General features: G+C 34.1%; 1 protein-coding gene across 3 annotated transcripts in view; it reads left to right on the forward strand.

Moving 5' to 3' along the window:
- The window catches only part of SPIDR (scaffold protein involved in DNA repair), a 177,696-nt gene that overhangs the window by 144,181 nt on the left and 10,333 nt on the right, over positions 1 to 23,182 (forward strand). The window contains exons 11-17 of one of the 3 annotated variants that reach the window (XM_087931215.1): positions 2,193 to 2,354; positions 3,434 to 3,521; positions 6,172 to 6,312; positions 6,408 to 6,467; positions 13,748 to 13,958; positions 20,492 to 20,644; positions 23,043 to 23,136. In XM_087931215.1, coding sequence (XP_087787341.1) covers positions 2,193 to 2,354; positions 3,434 to 3,521; positions 6,172 to 6,312; positions 6,408 to 6,467; positions 13,748 to 13,958; positions 20,492 to 20,644; positions 23,043 to 23,136 — 909 coding nt within the window. Of the gene's footprint in view, positions 1 to 2,192; positions 2,355 to 3,433; positions 3,522 to 6,171; positions 6,313 to 6,407; positions 6,468 to 13,747; positions 13,959 to 17,077; positions 18,372 to 20,491; positions 20,645 to 23,042; positions 23,137 to 23,182 lie in introns of those variants that run through there. The other 2 variants (XR_015743192.1, XM_087931216.1) reach the window with 2 other exon arrangements.

Consider the following 23,182-nt stretch of genomic DNA (forward strand, 5'->3'; position numbering starts at 1 on the left):
ATGATTTTGAGGTAATAATTATGGAGAAAATCAGTTTTACCGCTGGACAATTTTCCACCTGTTTTTATATTCAGCTATAAGCAGATAGCTTTTGCACAAATAAAGGCAGATATACTTGTCCGAGGATAATGTTTCAACATCCAATCTGAGTTGGTTACCAGGATCAGAGGTTTAGTCTTCTGAGTTTTCAGATTCATGCTGGAGCCTATCCTTGGGGAATTGAGAAAAAGAATAGTTGCTTAGAACTAATGAATTGATTCTGCACAACAGTTTTTTATTTATTTATTCAATTTCTCTTCCTTTTTGGGGCGTGGGGAGAAATATTTCAGCTGTAAGATTGCATAGGAGGAAATTCTGACAGTCAAATTCCCCATAGATGTAGAGGTCATTCATATGGAGAATCTGATATATGACAGTTTAGGAAGTAGAATTATTGTAAATAAGATTTATGTATGGGAGTTCAAGTATCTCCAGGATCTATAAATTGTCCAAAAGAGCTCACAGAAAATGAAGAAATTACAAATAATTATTAATGAATTATACACACCAGAACTGTTTAAAAAGCGATAGGCAAAGAGCACTTAAATCAATTATTAGTTAAAATTGGCAGGTAAAAGTTGTAAGTCAAGTCATCACAAGAACAGACCCAGTTTTACACCATTTTTATGCTGGTCATAAAGCAAATCATTGCAGTCAGTAAGCAAATCCAGTTTCCCCATTTGATGTTTTTTACCTGTCTGGAAAGGTCCTAAATTGTGATCACGCAACTGCAGAACATTGCAGCTGGTTATAAATGGGAGCCCAAATTGTGATCTTGTGAATATGCAGGTGGTATGACAGAATTGTGAAAACAGGTTTCCGAGGTCATTGTAACCTTGAACCGTTGTTAAGCAGATGGTCATAAATGAAGGATTTACCTGTGTATGAGTTGCATTTGGTCCATTTAGATGTCTGAATACCAATATATTAAATCTTTAAAAGGTTAAAAAATAACAGCCTGTTGAATTTTATTATAAATAAAATAGTTGAAATATTTAAAACCATAAAAGTTTGGTAAGAAATTCAGAAATTTAGTTTCTGCCAATCAACTTGATAGTTGCACTTTGCACCTAATTATTTTTCTAGGTATATTTCAAAGTAAGATGCATTTTTAACATGCAGGTCATGTTAGAGGCCAGGTCATCTCAGTCTGCAATAGTCTAGACTCTGCTCTAAGTTGTGTTGATAACAGAACAGAATAACAGAAGGGAAGGGATCTTGAAGGTCTTCTAGTCCAAACCCCTGCTTAGGCAGGAAACTCTATATCGTTTCAGACAAATGTTTGTCTTAAACATTTCCAGTGTTGGAGCATCCACAACTTCTGGAAACAAGTTGTTCCATTGATTAATTGTTATAACTGTCAGGAAATTTCTCCTTAGTTTTAGGTTGGTGCTCACCTTCAACATTAGTTTGCATTCATTGGTGGAATCCATTGGTGATGAATGTGACCTACGGGAAAGGCATTTATTGTGGCGACCAAATTTAATATCATTATGTTTTTGAGAAATGCAGCCTCACCTATAACAGACTGAATGTGGTCTGATGAGCTACTTACTGATAATATTAACATATCTGTATTGCTCTTACGCTTCAACTGACTTACATGCAATATAAGTAACACTTGCATGTTACGTGCTTATTGGTGATATTGGTGATATTGCAGGTAACCTTGGTTAGGTATCTTAAATTATTTCTTTGATGGCTTTAATGCAAATGTTAAAAAAGAAATTGATAGTAGAACATAAGCCTACAAAATAAATTATGCCCAATTTAACTGAATTTTCAGAATAAGAATTTCTCTACTACGTTTTTGCTGCTTTCTTAAATTTGACATCTAGAGAAAGGCAATTAGGTATGTGACATTGTGTTGTACTTTACAATTTCCCAAATCTTTTGTCATTGGTCATCATAGCCGAGATTCATGTAAATTATTGCTGAAAATCTTAAGTGTGCTTGGTTGTCTTTTTAAAAATTGATATACTTAATAAAGCAGTTGATTACCAGTTGCTAAGCATGCCAATTGCATTAGAATTTAGGAAGTCTTAAAGTAGAATTAAAATTTCTCTCCTAGAATTAAAAGAAAACCCTCGAAATGATCGAGGTATAGAAATAGCGTGTTGCTAATGAGATATTATTTACAAACTTTTTTGTAGGTTGTGTCTACTGGTTCAGGACATCTATGGAATATTTAGTGAAATACAGCTTCCAGTTTTATGTTCTTCTTCAAAACTGATAGAACAATATAGAAAAAAATGGGAAGGAAAATGCTGTCGTGTTTCTAGACTGAAAATTTTGCGAAGAGTCACCAGGGGAAGGTAAGAAAAGTCACGGGTACTTTTTTGCATCTTAAAGTGAAGAGGTACCAGAAAACCTAATAATTCTTGCATATTCCTACTAGCATAGCTAAATGAATTTCAATAACATTGTACTCAGTTGTTAGAAAAAAATTACTGTGTGGTTTGCTCTTAATTTGAAAAGTTTTATTACCATGGAACATATTTCTTGGCACTTCATTTTTGTTCTGCTGTTTCTAAGAATGGATGATTAGAACTCTATACAGTTATTGCTAAAGTAACTGGATTAATTCTATGTAAGGCAGTATCTTTGTTTCCTGACATCATTTCATGTTATTGTGCTGATTCATGCATGGTTACCTTTCTTCCCAAAGTTAACCTGAATACTTCATAGCTGTTTAACAGAAGGTGACTAATGAGAGATTATGCTAAAAGAAGAAAAAGAGGACAGTCTGCTAAATTTTATCATGTAAAATATTCTGTGTTGTTTTGTGCTGTACATGTCATTTTGCATAGGAAAAGAACTAAAAACACAACCAATAATTTAAATAAAAATGTTTCTACTGGCTAGAGACTGCCAGTAGGTGTTATAATTGCACTGAAATTAGCATATTTGGTTTCAATGTGCACTGTAGAAAATAAAAGCCATATATCAAAACTAATCTTTACTTTGACATCATTCCCAAAATATTAAATGTATCATTAACCTGTTATATTGGATTTTCTGTAAAACTTTTTTCAGATTAGCTTTCTACCTTCCACCGCTTCCTTTACAACATAACTTATTTACATCTTTTCTGTTTTTCATAATTAAATTACAGGCTTTAGTCATTGCTGCATTGTATTTTAATTCTACAGTATATTGGATTCTCATAGACACATACCATCTCATGTAGAATGGCTTCCATATCAATGTATCGTGAAATTTCTTATAGTAGTAGTACAAGATTCCATTGTAGTTCAAAATAATTAAAATACAGATGCAGTGTCAGCAAAAACAACAAAAATTATTTTGATAGTGTGTTTCTAATGGTTACACTTTTATTGTAATATTCACATAGATTTTATCATATTTGTGCTTTGTTTACTTGTTTTGACAGAACTCTAGGGCTTTTTAGTCTGATTGACAGTCTGTGGCCACCATTATCACCTCTTCAAGTTCCGGGCAAGAGACAAGGAAATAAATCAGTAAGATACTTTTAGACTTGTTTTTTCCCAAAATAATCATATAAATAAGATTTCCTTAATGAATTATCTTCTCAATTCCCTCATTACACTTTAAACATAGTGCTTTCTTCCCTTAATATAACATCACCAACAATTACTGATCCAAGTTATTTGGTAATGTGCAACAGAAAATATTATAATCTTCATTCTATGGAAAAGTATTTAAATTTAGAAGCAAAGAGTCCTAAAAATTGAGATTCCTGAAGGAAATTAAAAATGAAATGTTTAGTATAATTACGTACATGAAATTCCAAATTAATTTGATTTAACCTAGGTTCATTTTATAATCGTCAGAGTAGTGTCTTTAGTTGCAAATACTCTATTCTCTTCAATCAACTATCATATTTGATCTAGAGCTAGAACCATACATGAAGGAGATAAACTTCTATAATAGAATACTTTATTAATGCTAAAGCAGTGCTGTTAGCTGTAAAAATGAGAAAATGTGAAGTAAATAAAATGTATGCAAAACTGTTTGCAGTAATTAAGACACCATAGTTTGTTGTTTAAAATTTGACAGTAATTTAATGAGATTCTCAGATTCTGTTTTACTGATTTATAACTTGCAGTTTGGGAGAGAAAGATAGCTAAGGTACATTCTAGCTTGGAAGATGTATTTCCTGCTACAAAAGCATATTCAAAATGATAACAAGGCAAACTAGAATATTCTTGTAGTTTACACTAAAATATTTTTTTTCTCAAATATTGCATAGAAATATCCATATTTTAACTGTTATTGAAGTCGAAGTAGATAAAATCAATGTTGCATAGATTTTGCATATTCAATATATAAGGAGATTTTTCTGTGCCTTGTAAGGAATAAATTGAAGCTCACTCCCTCTCTCCCCCTCCCCCTCTATCTTATCTCTCTCTCCTCTCCTCTCCTCTCCTCTCCTCTTAATCTAATAAATGGAAAATCTGTTTACTTATCTCTTATCTCAGAAAAATAAAATATTATTTAAGGTTCCTACTTAATTATAACTTCAATCTGGGAGGGACTGTACAAAATATTAAACCCCAGATTAAAGTATGTTGATGCTTTTGCTCTTTGTGTAAAATTTAAAGTAGGAGTCATGCAGGATTTGAATAATGGAACAGGTGGAGTTATGGTTAGGGCAGAAGTTATAGCCTGCTTTGCCTTGTATTTTAATTCCTTTATAAATAAATCTCAAAATGAAGGAACAGTTTGGTGCAATGGTTAAGGTACCAGGCTTAATGAGGGGTTGTTCTCTTCCTTCTCTCTTAGCAGGGGAAGATGTATGCTTTTAAGTGGTTCCATCTTGTACCTGTGGGTGTAGTCCTTCCACAATTGTTGTTCTATCACTGCTGTGCTTCGTTTCCTATTGTTAGTATGCTAGCTGTGTTCTGAAGAGTGTGGGAGAAACCCAGAAATGTTCCTTCATCAGCATAAAACTCTCACTGGGTTACTGCTGTGGGGAATTCACCACCAAAACCGATTTGGATTAATATAGAGTAAAACCCTTTTCTGACCCTTCTGTGAATTTTCTAAGTGCTCCACAAATCAATCTTTCTTTAAAAGCTCTTTCCAATCCTTCCCCCCGTCTGTACACCACCCACTTCTGCAGTCTGTAAGGAATCATGCTTTGTACAAAATAAAAAACGCAAACATTGATGCAAGGGGCATTTGTGTGTTATGTCTTCTAGTGAAAGGATATACTTAAAAAATCATGCTTTGCTGAATTTCTTGTTAATTCACATTGAAAATTCTGTGGCGGTATATTCAATTATTGTCTTGCACTTATCTCTTAGTTAATTTGGGTAAAGCAATGTTGATTGAAGACGGGGTTTGTGAATTCCAGATTTGCATTCATATAGAGAAAATAGGGCAAAAGCACCCAAGATCCTTTAAATAGGATGTTAAATAAGTATATGGTTTTTTGGAACATGAATCACAGATTTAATAAGTTGTGATATTTCAGAAACTCCAAGTGCACAAATGGATATACAAAGATGAAGCTTTTTTATTATTGCCATTCCTTTGTAATTGGAGTAATTATCAAAAAATAACTCTCAATATTTATTGACCTTTAAATTTATAATTAGCATTATATTTGCTTTATACAATTTTCAAATAAATAAAACAGATTTGATCTCATAATAGCCATCGATAAAGAGAACATCATGTTATGCTGTACTAGCTGTACTATTCATGTCCTCAATTATCCTCTTGCTGCTGGAGATTCAGTTTGGCAGCATTCTTGCTTCTCAGTAACATAGCTTAAAATATTTATTGTTGGTTTCATCCTAACGTTTAATAAATGGATGGTCCAAAATGGCAGAGAAAGTATGTGAGGAAATGAAAATATTAGAACCCCATTTGGCCAGTTTTATCACAGCAAAAGCCATTTCCGTGATTTGTTGCTTTGTGCTTCACTATATTCTTATGTGTCATAAAGTTGTGGGTGCATACTCGGAAGAAAATGTAGATGAACTATTATTTCTGATTTTGCAGAGAGGATTGACATTTGGAGAAGTTGTCTGCTAACTGTCTCGTTTCACTTATTTAGAAGGACTTCCTAGTCTGCACCAAATAAATTTAGTTTGGACCATCCATTTATTAAATGACTGTATCTATTTTTATTATTTTCAGCATGTTACTGCTAACCAGCTTCCTCCAAGTTTCTGTTACATTCTTGCTGCTTCTGCTGATTACATTGATGCAGATGAAAGAGAACAACTGTCAAATTTATATTTCCCCCCAGCTGTTCATTGTCTCCAGGAAATTTACCAGGTATTTCTTTTCCTCAACAATTTTACAATCAGTAAAGTAATCAATCAGTAATAGTTTGGAATTCAATATTAGCCCAAATTTTAATTGTTTTTCAGATGGGTGATTTACCTCAGCGTTGCAGTTTTTGGGCATATGTTATATATCAAAGGCTGCAGGTATTGTTTTATTTAAATAATCCTTTATATATCAATAAGTTATTTTTAATTATTATTGCTTTATATTCTAGGTTTAAGAGCTCAGTGTTGTACATATAGGAGTCTCCCTTTATTTTATTTGCACAAAACCCTGTGAGATAGGCTGAGCTAAAAGGAAGTGACTAGATCAAAATCACTCACTTTGGTCAAACAGATTCCTGAACCTGATTCTTCTTATCCCAGCCCCAAACTAAACCACTGAATATGTTGTCAGTCTAAATGAGAATCCTTTTATGTGCTAGAGAATTCTTTGGGTTTGGTAATAGGAGAATTTCTTCTCCAGAAATATAGGAGCCATTTTCTACGTTGAAATTGTTCTTTAGTTTTGAAGTAGCAAATGAATTATATGTGTCTTTTATTTATTGCCATGTAAAGCTCTTTCTTGTAAAGTGTATAAACAGAATGTATGTGCTATTGTAAATAAACCGGTTCATTGCTCCTGTTCAGTAAAAGTTCAGTTAGTTTGTGAGAAGATTGTTGACATGTTCTCGTAATTCCAAATATGCTCAACAGTTCAAAAAGATGACCAACAGAATTTCTTAAATGAGGGGTCATTGGTGCTCTCTGAGCTTGGTTGTTTGTTTGGCTTTTTTGGCAGATGTTCATTACCCTAACTAGCATTGCTAACACTGATGGTGTTACCTAGTTTGGATAATGAAATGTCTGCAAGAAATCAACCAAGCTCAGAGAGCAGTAAGCACTCTTAATTTCAACCCTGAACTACAAATATTCTCCTTTATTGGTACAGTTCCTTAAAGCCTGATGCCGCCTTAAGAGTTTCATTAGAGGGTTTCCATCTTTATAGTTGTTTGATTGTTATTCTGTCTTTCCTCTAAAAACATAAGGTTTACGTAGGGATTTCCTTGCCTTTTATCCCAGGAGCAACAATCTCATGAAGTGGGCTCAGGGAAAATAACTGGCCCAGTTGGTTCCCATGAGGAAGGGCAAATGTGAACTTCGTGTTTCCAGTCCTATTTCATAGTGGCTGTCCAATTATTAAATCAAATTACTAGATTATATAATGTCAATAGAATCATATTAAAATTTAAAAATCATTTTAGAAACATTATTTACAAAAAAATTGAAGAATAAAGTAAAAACAGTATTATGATACTAAGGAAGTAATGTGTTATACCTAAAATAATCTTACTCACTTAGACAGTGGATAATATAAATAATTCCAGTTACAAAAAGTTTTGTGTGTACAGTACCATAAAGAAGATTTTGATTGAACTGGAACTATTGCATTCACCAGAAACTACTCTGAAAGATATAAAGATGACACCAAAAGCATATTTGTATGTTGAAAATATTACATAATTAGATGAGAGATGACTAAGTGCATAAATCTAGAAACTGCAGTAAAAACTGAATATGTCTGGGTAGATTTCATTTGCCACTCCCTCTGCCCTTTATAATCCAAATGGTTAACTCTTTATTTTTTGCCTTCTTTCCAAGCTATCTTCCTAAGATTTCTAATATTTTCTTTCACTAAACATTTTATATGGGCTTGTGGACAGCTGCTGGAGTTTGCTTGTCAACACAGTTCTACAAATTACTCCAACAAAACATATATGGCATACCTGGTTGAATTACATTCCAGAGAATTTAACTGGATATCACATTAAATGAAACATGAAATCTTCCATAAAACTACACATGGGAGACACTAAGGTTAAAAGTCTTGTAAAATTTTGTTTGTTTTACTTACTACAATCTAATACTATAATCTGGTATTAAAAGACAACTTAAACATTAGATTAGCTTTAAGCAATAAAGTATACTTTACTTAATTAAATAATAGCTGTCTTAGCTTTTACAGAATCAGTGGCAGTTGAATGAGCTCCTTTAACAGAAAGAAAGAAAATCGCCTTCTCAAGCATTGCTCCAGACATTTGGGTTCTCGCATAATTTATATGCCTCCTGGTTACATCTGCTTCATGTTTGGAAGCCTTTAATATAAGACACCAGCAAGCTCTGTTGAAATTAGCTGTACATCTGGGAAATCCTCAGTCCCCGCAGCTAAGCATGTTCATGATGGCTATTTTATTCCTGAACTTCAGATTTGCCAATAGGATATTTTACCTAGCAAAAGAAAAAATAGGCTGTTCAACAGTGACTTTTTAATATTTACATTATTGTAAAGTAGAGGGAGTTTAAACAAACTTTTTTAAAAATGTAAGGCAATATTTAGACAATTTATATGTCATCCCCAGTGTTTTTCATTTCCTGTAACCATCTCTTTTCCCCCTACTTTAAAAGACACTGTCCCATCAACAGCAGGGTGTACATGTGAACTCCTTTTAGGTCTGTGCTCCAATTATCTGTTAAACTGTACTATAATTCACAAAAGTTTGTGTGTTGATAAATTAGTTTATATTGGCTTGAAGAACTACTGGAAGAGATCAATAGTGCATCTTTATAAGTATGATCCTTTCACAACAGTCAACCAGATTCTTTTGGGAAGCCCATAATCCGGACGAGAAAGCATTAGCCCTTTCCTGAAGATATTGAGTGGCTTTGAATTAGGATGTTCTGGTGCACAAAATGTTATAATAGATCTTATATCCTTTTTGAGATATACTAAACAAAATTATATATTATATTCTAAATGTGACCATAAATAGATATTTTTAACCCTAGAGAGGGGTGTAGTCTACCTTTCGCCATGAACTGTCCATAGAAGAGTAGTTGGGCAGCATCCAGAATATACAATTACTTCCAATTTTGAGTAATCCACTTCCAGAATTACATTAACCATCCAGGAATATTCAGATTTTTTCTGTTTGAATGGAACAGAGGAAAAAATTATACGTGTTGGGGGTAAATAAAAATTCCACAGCTCTACCACAGAATTTTGTACACCTCTATTATATTCTGCTAGTTCCAAATCTTTTATAACCATAATTCCAATCCTTAAATCATATTTTCATGAGAAACCCAGCTATAAAGATGTGCTTGTATTCTTTCTCAGAAATTTTGAGGTAATTGGGCATAAATAAAACATGTATGCTTCTGTCTGATTATTTTATTCATTTTAAGCTATCTAGTGCAGAGCAGATGGGCGGTTCAGAATGAGATGATAGATAGGTAGATAGATAGATAGATAGATAGATAGATAGATAGATAGAGATAACCCCATTCTTATAGACATTAAATAGTCAACAAGAGAGGTAAAATCTGTCAAGAATAACTAATGCAGGAAACTAAGAAAACAATTGACTTTAAATCAGTAAGGCAACCAAAGAATCTTTTAAAATTAAATGTAAGTTAATTGCATTTTATATGGCTATGCATCCGTCTTGGTCAGTTGTAAGCCCTGTTATGTCCCAGTATAATCCACTCAACAGCTGGGGGACACCACTGGTTGTAAGCAGTAGAGCTCCCTATTAGGATTTTTTTTTTCACCATCTCAAGTGGCCATACACAAAGTTGCCGCAGACTATGGGGAAGACTAGAATCGTATAATAACACAGTTGATTTGTAGTACAGCTTTTCAAATTTATAATCTTTTTTTAGCTTCTCTGATCCTATGTTCTCAGTTTCCACAAATTAAAAGCATAGCCTTTGTACTAGAAACATCCCAGGTGATTTTGTTTCCCGTGTGCATTAATTTTGTTTTAATTAATATGAAAAAAAATTAAAAAATCATTCAGAATTCTGCAACTGAATATCACTGTTAGCTCAAATATTTAGTTGTAGGTAGTATTTTATAGTAGTCACTTAATTCTACTTTGTCAGCATCTTCAAAATGGAAAAAAGATACACCGTTATTGGGAATGAGATCCAGAAATTAGGAAGATGTAAATGAGCTCACCTAGGTTAACTGTTCCAGAAATAAAATGTCAGGGCTGGAACTTGTTTATTAGTAAATCTCTGCCAGCAAGGATGTGTCCTTCATAAGAGTCTACTATATCATAAAATTTGAGGGAAGACCTTGGTTCAGTTTAAAAAAAAATTGCAGACTAATTCATTCCAGGAAAAATAATCTTTTCTGATTACATTTTGTGTTTTAGAGTCAAATCTCCTTTTGTCTTCTTTTTAAATCAGAACTCTTCCAGAGAACTGGGGGAATTTTTCTCCAGAAAATTTCTGTGAATTGGGAAATGGAAATATTGTCTTTTTATTATTACTATTCAGAATAAGTATTATGGTACGAAAGGAAAATGTGGAAATATATTCCATCTGGGCTTGGAGAACTGTACTGTCACATAACTCAATCCTGCTGCTGTTAGTCTGTTCTGTCCTTTTTGTTCAGAACAAATTGACACATACAGGAAGATGATGGTTTTAAAATGACTTATTGTTATTTGCTTTCTGGCTGACAGTCTTGTTGGTCAGAATCTAAAGGTTAGTAATTCAGTGTTCAGTGTTTCTGCTTTATGTCTTCAAAAAGTGTAATTAAAATTCAATTTTCAATTAATAATTGAAATGAGAACAGCAGAGCAAAACAAGATTGAAGAAATTATACATTGCAGTTTATTAACCCTTTTTAAGTCACTCAAAAAAGGCCATAAATAAAATTAAAATAAATAAAATAAATAAAAATACAATTATTTGAAAAATAAAATGCAAATATCAGATTAAAGCTCTAATATTCTTGATTCTGAAGAGATATGGTAGCTATAGAAAGCTGTTAATAGAAAAAAGTGTTACTGTGACATTTTAAAGACTAATTGAATTGTTATGTCTACAGATGATGATGTTACGATAAGTGGAAATATCTTTAGAGTTGGGTTCATGCCAATAGGACTCCGAATACAGACTCAGTTCCTGGAAAAGGCCATTTGGTTCTGTGGAAATGGGTGAATTATGGCAGAAGTACTGAGAAGAAAAGGGAGATTGTGATCCTGCTCACTTGTTGTTGTTTCAAATTCAGCTACAGCATCACTATTTCAGTTTAAGCATTCTAATTTTATAGATATTTTATAACACCTGTTGTTACACCACACACTTTTAATAGTACAATCTAAACATATTTCTTTGACTTCTGAGAGGGCCTACTTTCAGGAAAATGTGCCTAAGCATTTGATATGAATGATAAAAATGTCAAATGATAAAGTTGAGTAAAATTTTAATCTAAAGTAATTCTGCAATATCTTCAAGAATTACTATTTTGCAGTGTTTTTATTCACTACTTAATAGTAAGTTGATTAATACAAAGCTGAAACCCTTTGAGTATAGTAGAAAGAGCTACAAAAGGTAAACAATTTCGTTATGAGATCATTTGTTTTGATGACCTTTATCTTCTACTGAATATATTTATCTTCCTGTCCCAAATAGGATATTTATGTTGTTAGAATAGATGTTTTTGTTTCTCCTGTTACCTTTTATGAATCATTTAGTTTGTATTCATCCTTGAAAAATGTTGAAATTTATCCAGGAAGAAAACTTCCATGTTTATACCTATAGAGTTTCTACTAGGAAAATGGAGCACATTACACAGTGTAGTAATAATGCTTCTGGTATTTTTTATTAAAAGAAAAAAAACATAATTGTTTAAAATTTCAAAATAATATTAGTCAAAGACTAATCATATAGCAAGCTTGAATTGCTCAATAATTATGAAATTTGCAAAGTGACTTATTTGAAAACCAATGCATACAAGGAAAACATTTATATTTAAACCTTAATTAAGAATGAGCTATTCATAGTTGGATGCAGGACTTAATGCTTTTTAGTGGCTAGAAACTTCTGTGAGTAGAAAGATGAGGTAAATTGGGTAAGCTCAGAATTTTCTAAGGGAATTGAAAGTCTGAGATTGATATTCAAATCTATCTTCAAGTCTATCTTCAGCCATGGAATTTGATGGGATGACTTTACCATCATTCAACCCAACCTACCTTACAGAATTGTTATTCAAATAAAATGGGGAAAAAGAGTACCATGTATGCTGCATCGTATTATTGGAGGAAAAACAAGATATCAAACTAACAAAAGAAGTGAAATTTAGAATTTACAGATTTTATTGGTATTTTTCACTTCAAAATTTTACTTACTTTCAATCATGTAGTACAGTTGATTCTGGAAATTGCAGAAGGGGAATCACAGAGCTGCAAATCATACCTGCACTATACTGACTTTCACTTTGACCAATAAAATAATTTGCAGTGGTTTGCTGTGTTGAATTGGTACAGGTAGACATCACTTAACAACTGCCCTCTTTAGCAACTATTCAAAATATGACAGCACTTAAACAGTAACATTATGACCAGTCCTTGCATTTATTATGACTGTTGCACTATCCCTTGAGTCACACATGATCAAAATTCAGGTGTTTTACAACCAGCAGATTTTTACAATGATCATAATGTTTCGTGGTCATTGTCATTTTCACACTTTATACCTGACTTTCAACAAACAGAGCCCACTGAAAGCCTGGCAGTAAAATTGTAGTTAACATAAAAACAGAGTTGGAAGGGACCTTGGAGGTCTTCTAGTCTAACCATTTGCTCAAACAGGAAACCTGCAATATTTCAGACAAATTATTCTCAAATGTCTTCTTAAAAACCTGCAATCATGTGATGTCTTGCTAGTGACTGAGAGATTCTCTTAATTATTATGGTAGAAGTGAGGTTGCAAGCCCTTTGCAGTCACTTGATATTTCACTTAATGACCACATGCTTTAGTGACAAGAATGGTTCCAGTTGTGGTTGTTAAATGAAAATTACCTGTATAACAACTTGAAATATGGTACAGCACCCACCCTTATATTTTCTAGGTGTCAAATCTAGTCATATCACATAGTTGGTTTATTGCAATCGGTAGGCAGCAATGATGATCATTGATTTTGTCCAGCACATATACAGGACCTGGATGTTTTTCTGCTTATAGCTGGAGTACAACCATAATCATGTCCTGATCTTCTGAAGATTTACAAAAGATCTAGTGATTCTATATGTCACCTAAAACCATATAAATTTTTAGCCAATATTTTGAGCTTTGGTGGTGATGATTAAGGGTGAGATATGGGAAGAAGAGACGATGTGCAGCCATTATCTTAAAATCACTCTAAATAGAACAAAATTGTGCCACAAAACGAGGCAATCTTTTTCTCTGAACTTCTGTTCAGTGGGTAAGAGTACCTGCATGTATTGTATGATCCATTGATTGTACTCTGATTAAAATTCTGCTAGATAAATTGAAGTTTTCATATGCTTCATTGTCTTTAACTTTATGCTGGTTCAAAAATATTTTCTTAAACTTTAACATTTAATTTTTTTTTCCCCTTTCAACCCTAGGAAATGGGCAGTGATTCTTCAGACCAAAGGCAATTTTGGCTATTTGTCACTGATTTCTCATTGCAAAGAGAGTCTGAGATCAATTCTGGAACTCCCAGAACACTATCTGTCTCAGTTGCTTCATCATGTGTGATTGATGTGGAAGTAATGGAAGCATTCAAAAGCTCATCCCCTTGTATTGTTTTCTTCAAGGATGCTATGTGTGGAAATGGTAAGGTTTAGTACAATTTCAGAACAAAATAGAAATAAATACAAACTAACAGAAATTTTAAAAAATGAATACAAATGTGTTATAGTGCATATAAATATACAGACTAACTTTTAAACATATCATTAAATCTTGAGGACCTAAAATAATATTTATCAGTCTTTCCATTATATAGAAAAGAGTCTGTGCACAAACTGAAAGCAAATAGAAATCTGAAATCCATATATATATATGTGTCTGTATGTCTGTCTGTCTCACATCTTTTTTCCAACTTCTAAGAATAATTCATTGATTAGAGATAGATCTAGCAAACTGAGAGCTGTTAAACCCAAATAATGAGGCAGTCTGAATTGGATATCAAATGTAATATGAGAACATAATATTTCCCTGTATTCCTTTTATACTTGTAATAACCAGTCATTCTTAAACATTCTCTGGGTATCCAGTAAGCATAAAAAATAATATATTGTTGATTTCTTAAGATCTCATATTTAATGTTCTTGAAAAACATATTCATTGAATTGTTAAAACAGGATAAATGAATAAAATCCATACCAATTTAGTGTTCATTTTCATCTCTCCACCAAGAAGATGTGGATAATGTTTTCCAAAAGCACATCACAGACTTTCAAAGAACGTGGAGTAACAGTGATAGGAAATTTAATTACCCTGATATCTGTTGGGAGACAAATTCTGCCAAGCATGGCACTTGCAGGAAATTCCTGGCTCATCTTAACTGACAACTTTCTGAGTTTGATATAGCCTAACTTTCTCCTTCAAAGGATATAGTGCAAGAAGATAAGGCATTTTTGACCAGATATCAACAAATACAGAATGCTTTGTTGATGAAATTGAAACATGAGAACACTGGGGGAAAGTCAGCTGGCATTTTTATTTTATTTTAAGGAAAACAAAACATGATACTGAGATAGAATCTCAAATACTAAAAGTTGGAATGCCCTGAGATTAATAAAGGATGCTAAGAACAGTAAAAAACAAACAAAAATGAAGCAGCCTTGTTTATATATCTTCAAAATAAAAACAAAAAATGAATTACTTTACACATTCCTCATTTACTACAATAAAATTCATATAACAAGTAACAAAAAAGAGCCTGTGAACTCTTGTTCGGATCAATTTTGTAAATAAAAAGTTTATCCCCTAGCAGGAAATTATGCAGAACAGAATGTCTTTATGTTCAAAAGGACAAGTGGAAGAGCACCCAGAAAACTACAGACCAGTCAATCTGAGTTCATAGAGTAGATCATAAACAAGTAGACTTGTAAGCACCTTGAAATGAATGTAGTAATTACCAAGTAACAGCATTATTTAAAAAAAATAATTTTTCATTATTTCCATATTAATCCCACTTAATAGATAGTGGATTAATATGGACATAATATATCTTGGCTTCAGTAAAGCATTTGATAAAATATCCTAACATCAGGGGTGGGATATGACAGGGTTAACTACCGGTTCGGGATTTACGAGCTTCCCTGCCAGCTTTGAGCCGCAGGCCTGGTAATCATCATTACCATGCTGCTGCTGAGAAGCAGCCTTTGAAACAGCCCTCTTTTCTTGTTTTTTTTAACTGCAGCTGTGCCTCGTTCAGCAGCTGAAGTTGAAAAATCAGGAAATAAAGATCAGGTAAGATCCCAGGCAGGCAGTGGGCAAAAACATCAGCAGACATAGAACCGGTTCTATGTCTGCTGCTCTTCAGAGCTACCGGTTCTACAGAGGTGGACAGAACCGGTAGAAACCCACCCCTGCCTAACATACAACCATCTCAGAGATCACATGAATATCCACAATAACATTTTTACTTTATTTTATTTTGTGTCAAATAGTATACCAGTTGTGGGCATCACACTTAAAAAAGGCATTCAGAGAAACTGAAATAGGTAGAAAGATGGGTAGTGAAGATGATCAAAGAAGTAGAAACTAAGTTTTTGGAAGACAGTGAAGAGACTGGGAATGTTAACCTTTGAAAAGAGAAGAGAAACTAAAATAGTATACTTCAAGTACTTGAAAGAATATCAGACAAGATGATTTTGACTTGAATTCAGAGTCACAGGAAGGCAGATTCAAACTGAATGATGGCAAAAATCGTAACATCCAAAAAAAAATGTTTGATGAGGGAGTTAAGTAGGTGGACTCTACTTCACTTAATGTTTTCAAACAGGTTTAGACCAAAACATCACCAGGAGTCAAGACTGATTTGAAAGTACAAAACTTATTTATTGTAAAATAAATGCATCTATATATCTTCTAAATGCTGAAAAATTGGAAGTTAAATGCAGTTCTTGAGGAAGTGTGTTATTTGGCCTGGAAACAACAAAAGAGAATACCCCCATTCAGATATTTGAAAGATGGCCCTCTGACATATATTAATAATTGGACAGTTTTATCAAAAATGATATTCACTTATGCGTTAAGATATTACGTTACATTATTACATGTATTTTCAATATATTGTGTCCAGTCAATAATTGTCAGCAAGTGCATTCAGTGCAAGCATGATATGATCCTTGCTTACCTTCTCCATTTTAAACCAGTAGCAATTTTCAAATTCATATTAAAGATAATTCTATGAAGCATCTGTTGTAAAAGTTCGGCTACGATGTAAATAGAATAGATAGAATTCTGTATTGGGCAAGTGTGATTGGAAACACAAGGAATTTGTCTAGATGCACATGCTCTCATTGTACATAAAAGATACATTCATCAAGAGTCAAGAATCATAAGGTACAACACTTAATAATAGTCATAGAGTACAGTAAGCAATCAAATCATACTAGGAAACAGTCTATAAATCATAAGGATACAAGCGACAAAGTTACAGTCATACAGTCACAAGTGGGAGGGAATGGGTGATACGGAGTGATGAGAAGGTTAATAGTAACAGTAGTGCAGACTTTGTAAATAGTTGGACAGTGTTGAGGGAATTATTTGTTTATCAGAGTGATGGTGTTCCGGGAAAAACTGTCCTTGTGTCTAGTTGTTCTGGTGTGCAGCGCTGTATAGTGTCGTTTTGAGGGTAGGAGTTGAAACAGTTTATGTCCAGGATGTGAGGAGTCTGTAAATATTTTCACAGCCCTCTTTTTGACTTGTGCTGTATACAGGTCCTTGACTGAAGGCTGCCCAAGGAGCTGCTGATACAGTTCTATGGAGGAATAATTGAGTCTGTCATCTGCACCTCTATAACTGTCTGGTTCAGTTCTGCAACCCAACAAGACAGACACAGACTTCAGAGAGTAATTAGGACCACAGAAAAAAACAATTACTACCAACCTGCCTTCCATCGAGGACCTGTATATTGCACGAGTCAAAAAGAGGGCTGTGAAAATATTTACATACCCCTCACATCCTGGACATAAACTATTTCAACTCCTACCCTCAAAACGACACTATAGAGCCGTGATGGCAAACCTATGGCACGTGTGCCAGAAGTGGCATGCAGAGCCATCTCTGCCAGCACATGAGCCATCACCTGAGCTCAATTCCACTGTACATGCGCACACGCCTCCCTCCAGCCAGCTGATTTTCGGGTATCTGCCGCACATGTGCAGGGGGCAGGGGACATGCGAAAGATGCTCGTGCATGCACAGGGGACGGGAGTCGTGTGGGGGTCATGTGCGCATGTGCAAGGGGGCAGGAGGAGCGCAGGGGGAGCTCTTCCCGCCCCCCCATTATGGGTGCAGACACGTGTGCGTGCACGCACATTTTCAGCACGCGATGACAAGGTTAGCCATCACTGCTATAGAGCACTGCACACCAGAACAACTAGACACAAGAACAGTTTTTTCCCAAAAGCCATCACTCTGCTAAACAAATAATTCCCTCAACACTGTTCAGCTTTTTATAAAGTCTGCACTACTATTACTATTAATCTTTTCATCACTCCTTATCACCCATCCCCTCCCACTTGAGACTATATGACTGTAACTTTGTCGCTTGTATCCTTACGATTTATATTGACTGTTTCCTAGTGTGATTTGGTTGCTTATTGTACCCTATGACTATTATTAAGTGTTGTACCTTATGATTCTTGACTCTTGATGAATGTATCTTTTCTTTTATGTACACTGAGAGCATTTGCACCAAGACAAATTCCTTGTGTTTCCAGTCACACTTGCCCAATACAGAATTCTATTCTATTCTATTAATAGTATCCTCAGCTTAATTGTGCAAATGTTTTCTTTTCAAAATAAGAGGACAGACAGTTGCCAAGATTTTGTCCGTGACATGCTCCAACATTGGAGGTCCCAAGTTGAGATGAATCTGATCAATTTTGTTCATAAAGGAGGATGCACATTTTTATAGCAAGTCCTTTCTTATTTGTACCTTTCTTCTTTGTTCTTGATGAAGACTGTAGCTGTTTTATGAAGATACAATAAAGGCATAGAATAAATCTTCTATGCTGCCTTTTCTTGCATGCAACAGAACAGAAATCCAAATAGTACTTCAGATGTGTCCTACTCAATTTGATTTGTCCTGACTTTGTTCTCCAGCTAATGTCCCCTCAAGTTCATCACTTTCAACTGCCTAGAAAAGTTAAGAGCTGATGGTTTCTGCAACAGAGGCGAGAGAGAGACAGAGACAATAAAGAATATTGTCAATAAGTAGTTTTGTATCCCATTGATCAACCAGGGCGTTGATGGTATTGTTGACAGATGAGGTAGAAAATTCCCTAAGTGGATTGAGGAAACTGTCCATTTTCATAAGGCTTTTGGTTCAGGCTATTTTAACTAGTTCTGCACTCTTGCCAGGTGCTCATGTCACATACCAGGTCCGACTTTCATTCATAATTAAATGCTGGATAATATGTTTAACTAGCAACTAACTTAGCAATCAACTGCAGGATTTATCATTATAAGACTCAACATCTCTTACTCTGAAATTTTTGGTTAGGCAGCAAACTGAAAAAGATGTGAGAAAGCAATCAATCTGCCTTTTCTTTATAATGGTCAAACTGCCCTCTTCCACAGAATTATCCGATAGTTACTTTTTCATAGTTTTCATTACCATCCACATAGTTCTCCAGATCTCTCCTAATACAAAGATAAACATTGCACAATATAAGGGAGTTTCTTCAGCCTCCGGGCTCATTTTTTAGCCTCCAAATTAAAAAGATACCTGGCATTTGGACATTTCAGTACATTAAGAATAGAGAGCCAAATCTTATTTTCTGTTATTTTTGCTGTGTTTGTTAATTAAAAGATGCCCATTAGCATGTGCATTCTTTTCTTGACAAGTGGAAAAGCTTTGAAAGCATCTTATTTTCTAAATAAGATGACTTTCCTACATCTAGGACATTTCTTCCAACAAAAAATAGAAAGTGATTATGACTCAAAAGGAAGAAGGGACTAAATAATAAGAAAACATAGAGGCTATATTTTAGAGTTTTATAATGACAATGGAATGGAAACCAGTGGAACTGTTAACAAATTTGAAGAAGCAATCCTTCTTTTCATGCTTTCCACTGCTTAATCTTTATTGATTTAATGGCATACTAGCATACTTCCTAGTTCTTGCTGAGAATACTTGATATGTAAAAATTCAATCTGCACCTGTAAACCAGTTTGCTGTGTTGCATATCCAGTCCAGCGGTATCAAATGGGAAGGAAATGTAGGGAATTATGCACCATAATAAGTTTTATTGTCTATATTATAGCTGCTTATCTCACTTTTGGAATATGGTCATTGTTGTTAACAGTATTCCATCTTACAATCTAAGTTGTTTCTCTAAATATAATGGCCCAAGCCTAACTTTTATTTTAAATAATAAATCATATTTGTAGATATTTCAATGAAGAGCTTCTGGTTAAGACATCAGGCTAAAAACCAGGGGACTACAAGTTTCAGTCCCACCTTTGGCACAAAGCTAACTGGGTGACCTTGGGTTACTCACTTTCTCTTAGCACTAGGAAAAAGGCAGTGGCAAAGGACTTCTGAAAAACCTTTCCAAGAAAATCGCAGAGACTTGTTCAGGAAGTCTCCAAGAATCAAACACCATTGAATGGAAGGGAGGGGAAAGTATCTGGACAGAGTTTCTACCGTACTACTAGCATCAATGGCAGTACTTTAGCTAACACCACTTGAGAAGAAAAAAATTAAATTCTAATCATGTTCAGTATAAGCTATTTGGTCATTGTTGGCTATCAACCTCTGGCCTAATTGCACAAACCTCTTACCCTGCTTCCAGAACTGAATCATCCAGGTGACACTCCTCTGGGCAAAGATTTGACTATCTTGTTTTGGGGAGCAAAGTACAACATGTGAATAACTGGAATAATTCCCAACCCACCATTAAAAGATAAAGAAAATTCAATGTGCAGCGAATTTCCTTTCTAAATAAAACCAGGCTAGTGGATGCTGGTAGTCTATTAAACAAGAATAGAGTACTCATTTGAATAAATCAGACTAAAACAAGCTTACTGAAATGCTTGCAGGAATTTGTCTTTATTGGCTTAGATAATTAACATGGCCACTTTTTTCTTTGTTACTGTAACTTATCAAAATGTCTTTGTTGGCAGGTAAGATTATTTGCATTGAACGTACCGTTCTCTTGCTACAAAAGCCCCTTTTGTGTAGGGCTGCTGGTGCTGACATCACTGAATTGACTGGTCCTGTCAAACTAGATTATCTGGATTCTACTACTCAAATCAATTCTATTTGTACTGTAAGAGGTTTGTAACTATATTTTTATTTAAAATCTTAATACTAACTGTTCTTTTGTCTGTTTTCCAAAAGTGTATGACAAATTATATTCCTCATCTCTTTTTTCTTTAATTAATAATTTCCATTTGAAGAAATTATAGTTGACACCTCTGGTTCAGTAGCAGATTATAAAAATGGCAACAATACTTTTTGTAATAGTTATTCAGTTGGCATTTTATGAGTGCCATTATATTGGACAGTGACCTCACAAATGATCCTGGACTGCAGAGTCTGGGGCTTGGATATATAATGGGATGATTTATATATAATTTATATATATTTAAATAATTTTATGTATAAAAAATAATTTATATAATGGGATGATTGCAAAGTTAAATTGGGAGATGCCTATATGTACCGCCTTGAGAACCTGGGAAGAAAATTGGGGTATATGTTCTGCTTTGGCTTAAATTTCTTACTTTATCTGGTCTTTCATCGTGATTGAAGGTTTTTTTAAACTCATTGTAAAGCTTAAACTGTATATAAAAATAATATATACACATATTGCTTTTTTTTACTACTCTGAATTAATTAAATTACACATTCCTGCACTGATGCCTAGTACAGGTAGTCCTTGATTTACAACTGTTCTTACAAAGATTGCAGCATCTCCATGGTGACATGATCAAAATCCAGATGTTTGTCAATAGACTTATATTTATGACTGTTGCAGAGTCCTAGGTTCATTTGGTCACCTTTTGCTAAATTCTGGCAAGCAAAGTCAATGGGGAAGCGAGATTCACTTAACAACTGTGCCACTGACTTAATAACTGCAGTGATTCATTTAACAATGTGGTAAGAAACATTTTAAAGTGGGGCAAAATTCATTTAACAAATGTCTTACTTAGCCACAGAATTTTTGGTCAATTGTGGTCGTAAGTCAAGGACTACTTGTATATAGGATTATTGCCAGTCCCGTTTTTCGTAATAATTTTATTTATCAAAAGACAAGTATGTTACTCAACCCCTCAGGGCTTTCTGGGCAATTTGTTTTGACACTGTAGGATTGACAGTTGTAATCCATTTATTTGCAGGTGTTTTAAGATACCTCATTTATATGTTTTGCTTGCAAACATTAATGTTTATTGTTTGGCTCAGCAAACTGCTATTGTTCTAAATCTTTTTACTAGCCTTCCCATAAAATACCCATCTCACTTGATTTATAACACTAAACAACAATGCTTACTAGTGATCCAAATATCTAACTGACCTTCAGTTCTTTAAGGTTTCTAGTCACGTATATGCCCTGGGAGAACATACTTGAATCTCAGTTACCTGAATATAAATAGAGAATAATTCGTGGTGTTAAACCAATGTAAATGCTTTTTAAAAACTCTGTCATGTCTGTTTTTCTTCTTCACTTTGGTTTGTTTTCAGATTAAAGTAATAGCTATCTTTGGGCAAGTATATCAGAACTTCATAAAATGAGACATGAAAATCCTTTTGTTCAAATGACTTCTCTAAAGGATGAGACAAATAGCAATAGAACTTAGACTTATATACCACTTCATAGTGCTTTATAGCCCTCTCTAAGCAGTTTACAGAGTCAGCATTTTATCCCCAACAATCTGGGTCCTCGTTTTACTGACCTTGGAAGGATGGAAGGCTGAGTCAACCTTGAATCAGTGAGAATCAAATTGATGGGAGTTGGGAGCAATTCTGTATTCTAACTACTTCACCATCACAGCTTATCAATTTATGGAATAAATTTAGGAAATGTCCATTAATTATAATTCCCTTTTTCATCCATACCAGAAAACTGTTTAATAGCTCTAGACCAAAGGTGTCAAACTAATGTCATCACGGCGACATCATGTGACATATCAGGACATTTTCCCCCTTCGCTAAATCTGGCGTGGGCATGGTCAGTGTGTTGCGCATCCGGCCCGTGGGCTGGGAATTTGACAGCCCTGTTTTAGACAAGCCAGAATATTTAATCATTATTTACATTTGACTTCATGCCCTGGTATTGTTAATCAGAATTTTCTGGTTCAAAGGAGGTCTGGTTTGTTGACTTTTACTATGAAGACAGAAACTAAGGGAGGCAGAATTCACTAGCAAAAAAATATTAATTTCTTAGCTTATTAAATTGGCTATACTATCACTCAAACGTGTTTGAAAAATTTCCTCTTTGATATAGAAAGAGAGAAATTAGAAAAATAATAAAACATATGTTACAGCTTTTTTAATACTTAGGGGAGCAACTAGGATTGGATTGCAATTAATTCTGAAATCAGTGGAAATCTAAATATTGCTAATTATACATATAAAAAGCAGAAGAAAGGGTATTTCCAAACAGACATTATTTTAAAGGCATTCAAAGTCAAGATATACTAAATTTTGCAAATTATTTTACCTTTTTTTCAGGTACTATAGTTGGCATTAATGAGAGAACTGCTTTCTCTTGGCCTATATGTAACAGATGTGGCAATGAAAAAATAGATCAGCATCAACAAGACAAGTAAGAACATGTTGGATTAACTGGCATATTGATGATCCAGTAGGTT

This window comes from Pseudonaja textilis, chromosome 3 (assembly GCF_049901715.1).
Source record: "Pseudonaja textilis isolate UNSWEBS1 chromosome 3, rPseTex1.2, whole genome shotgun sequence".
Lineage (NCBI taxonomy): Eukaryota > Metazoa > Chordata > Lepidosauria > Squamata > Elapidae > Pseudonaja > Pseudonaja textilis.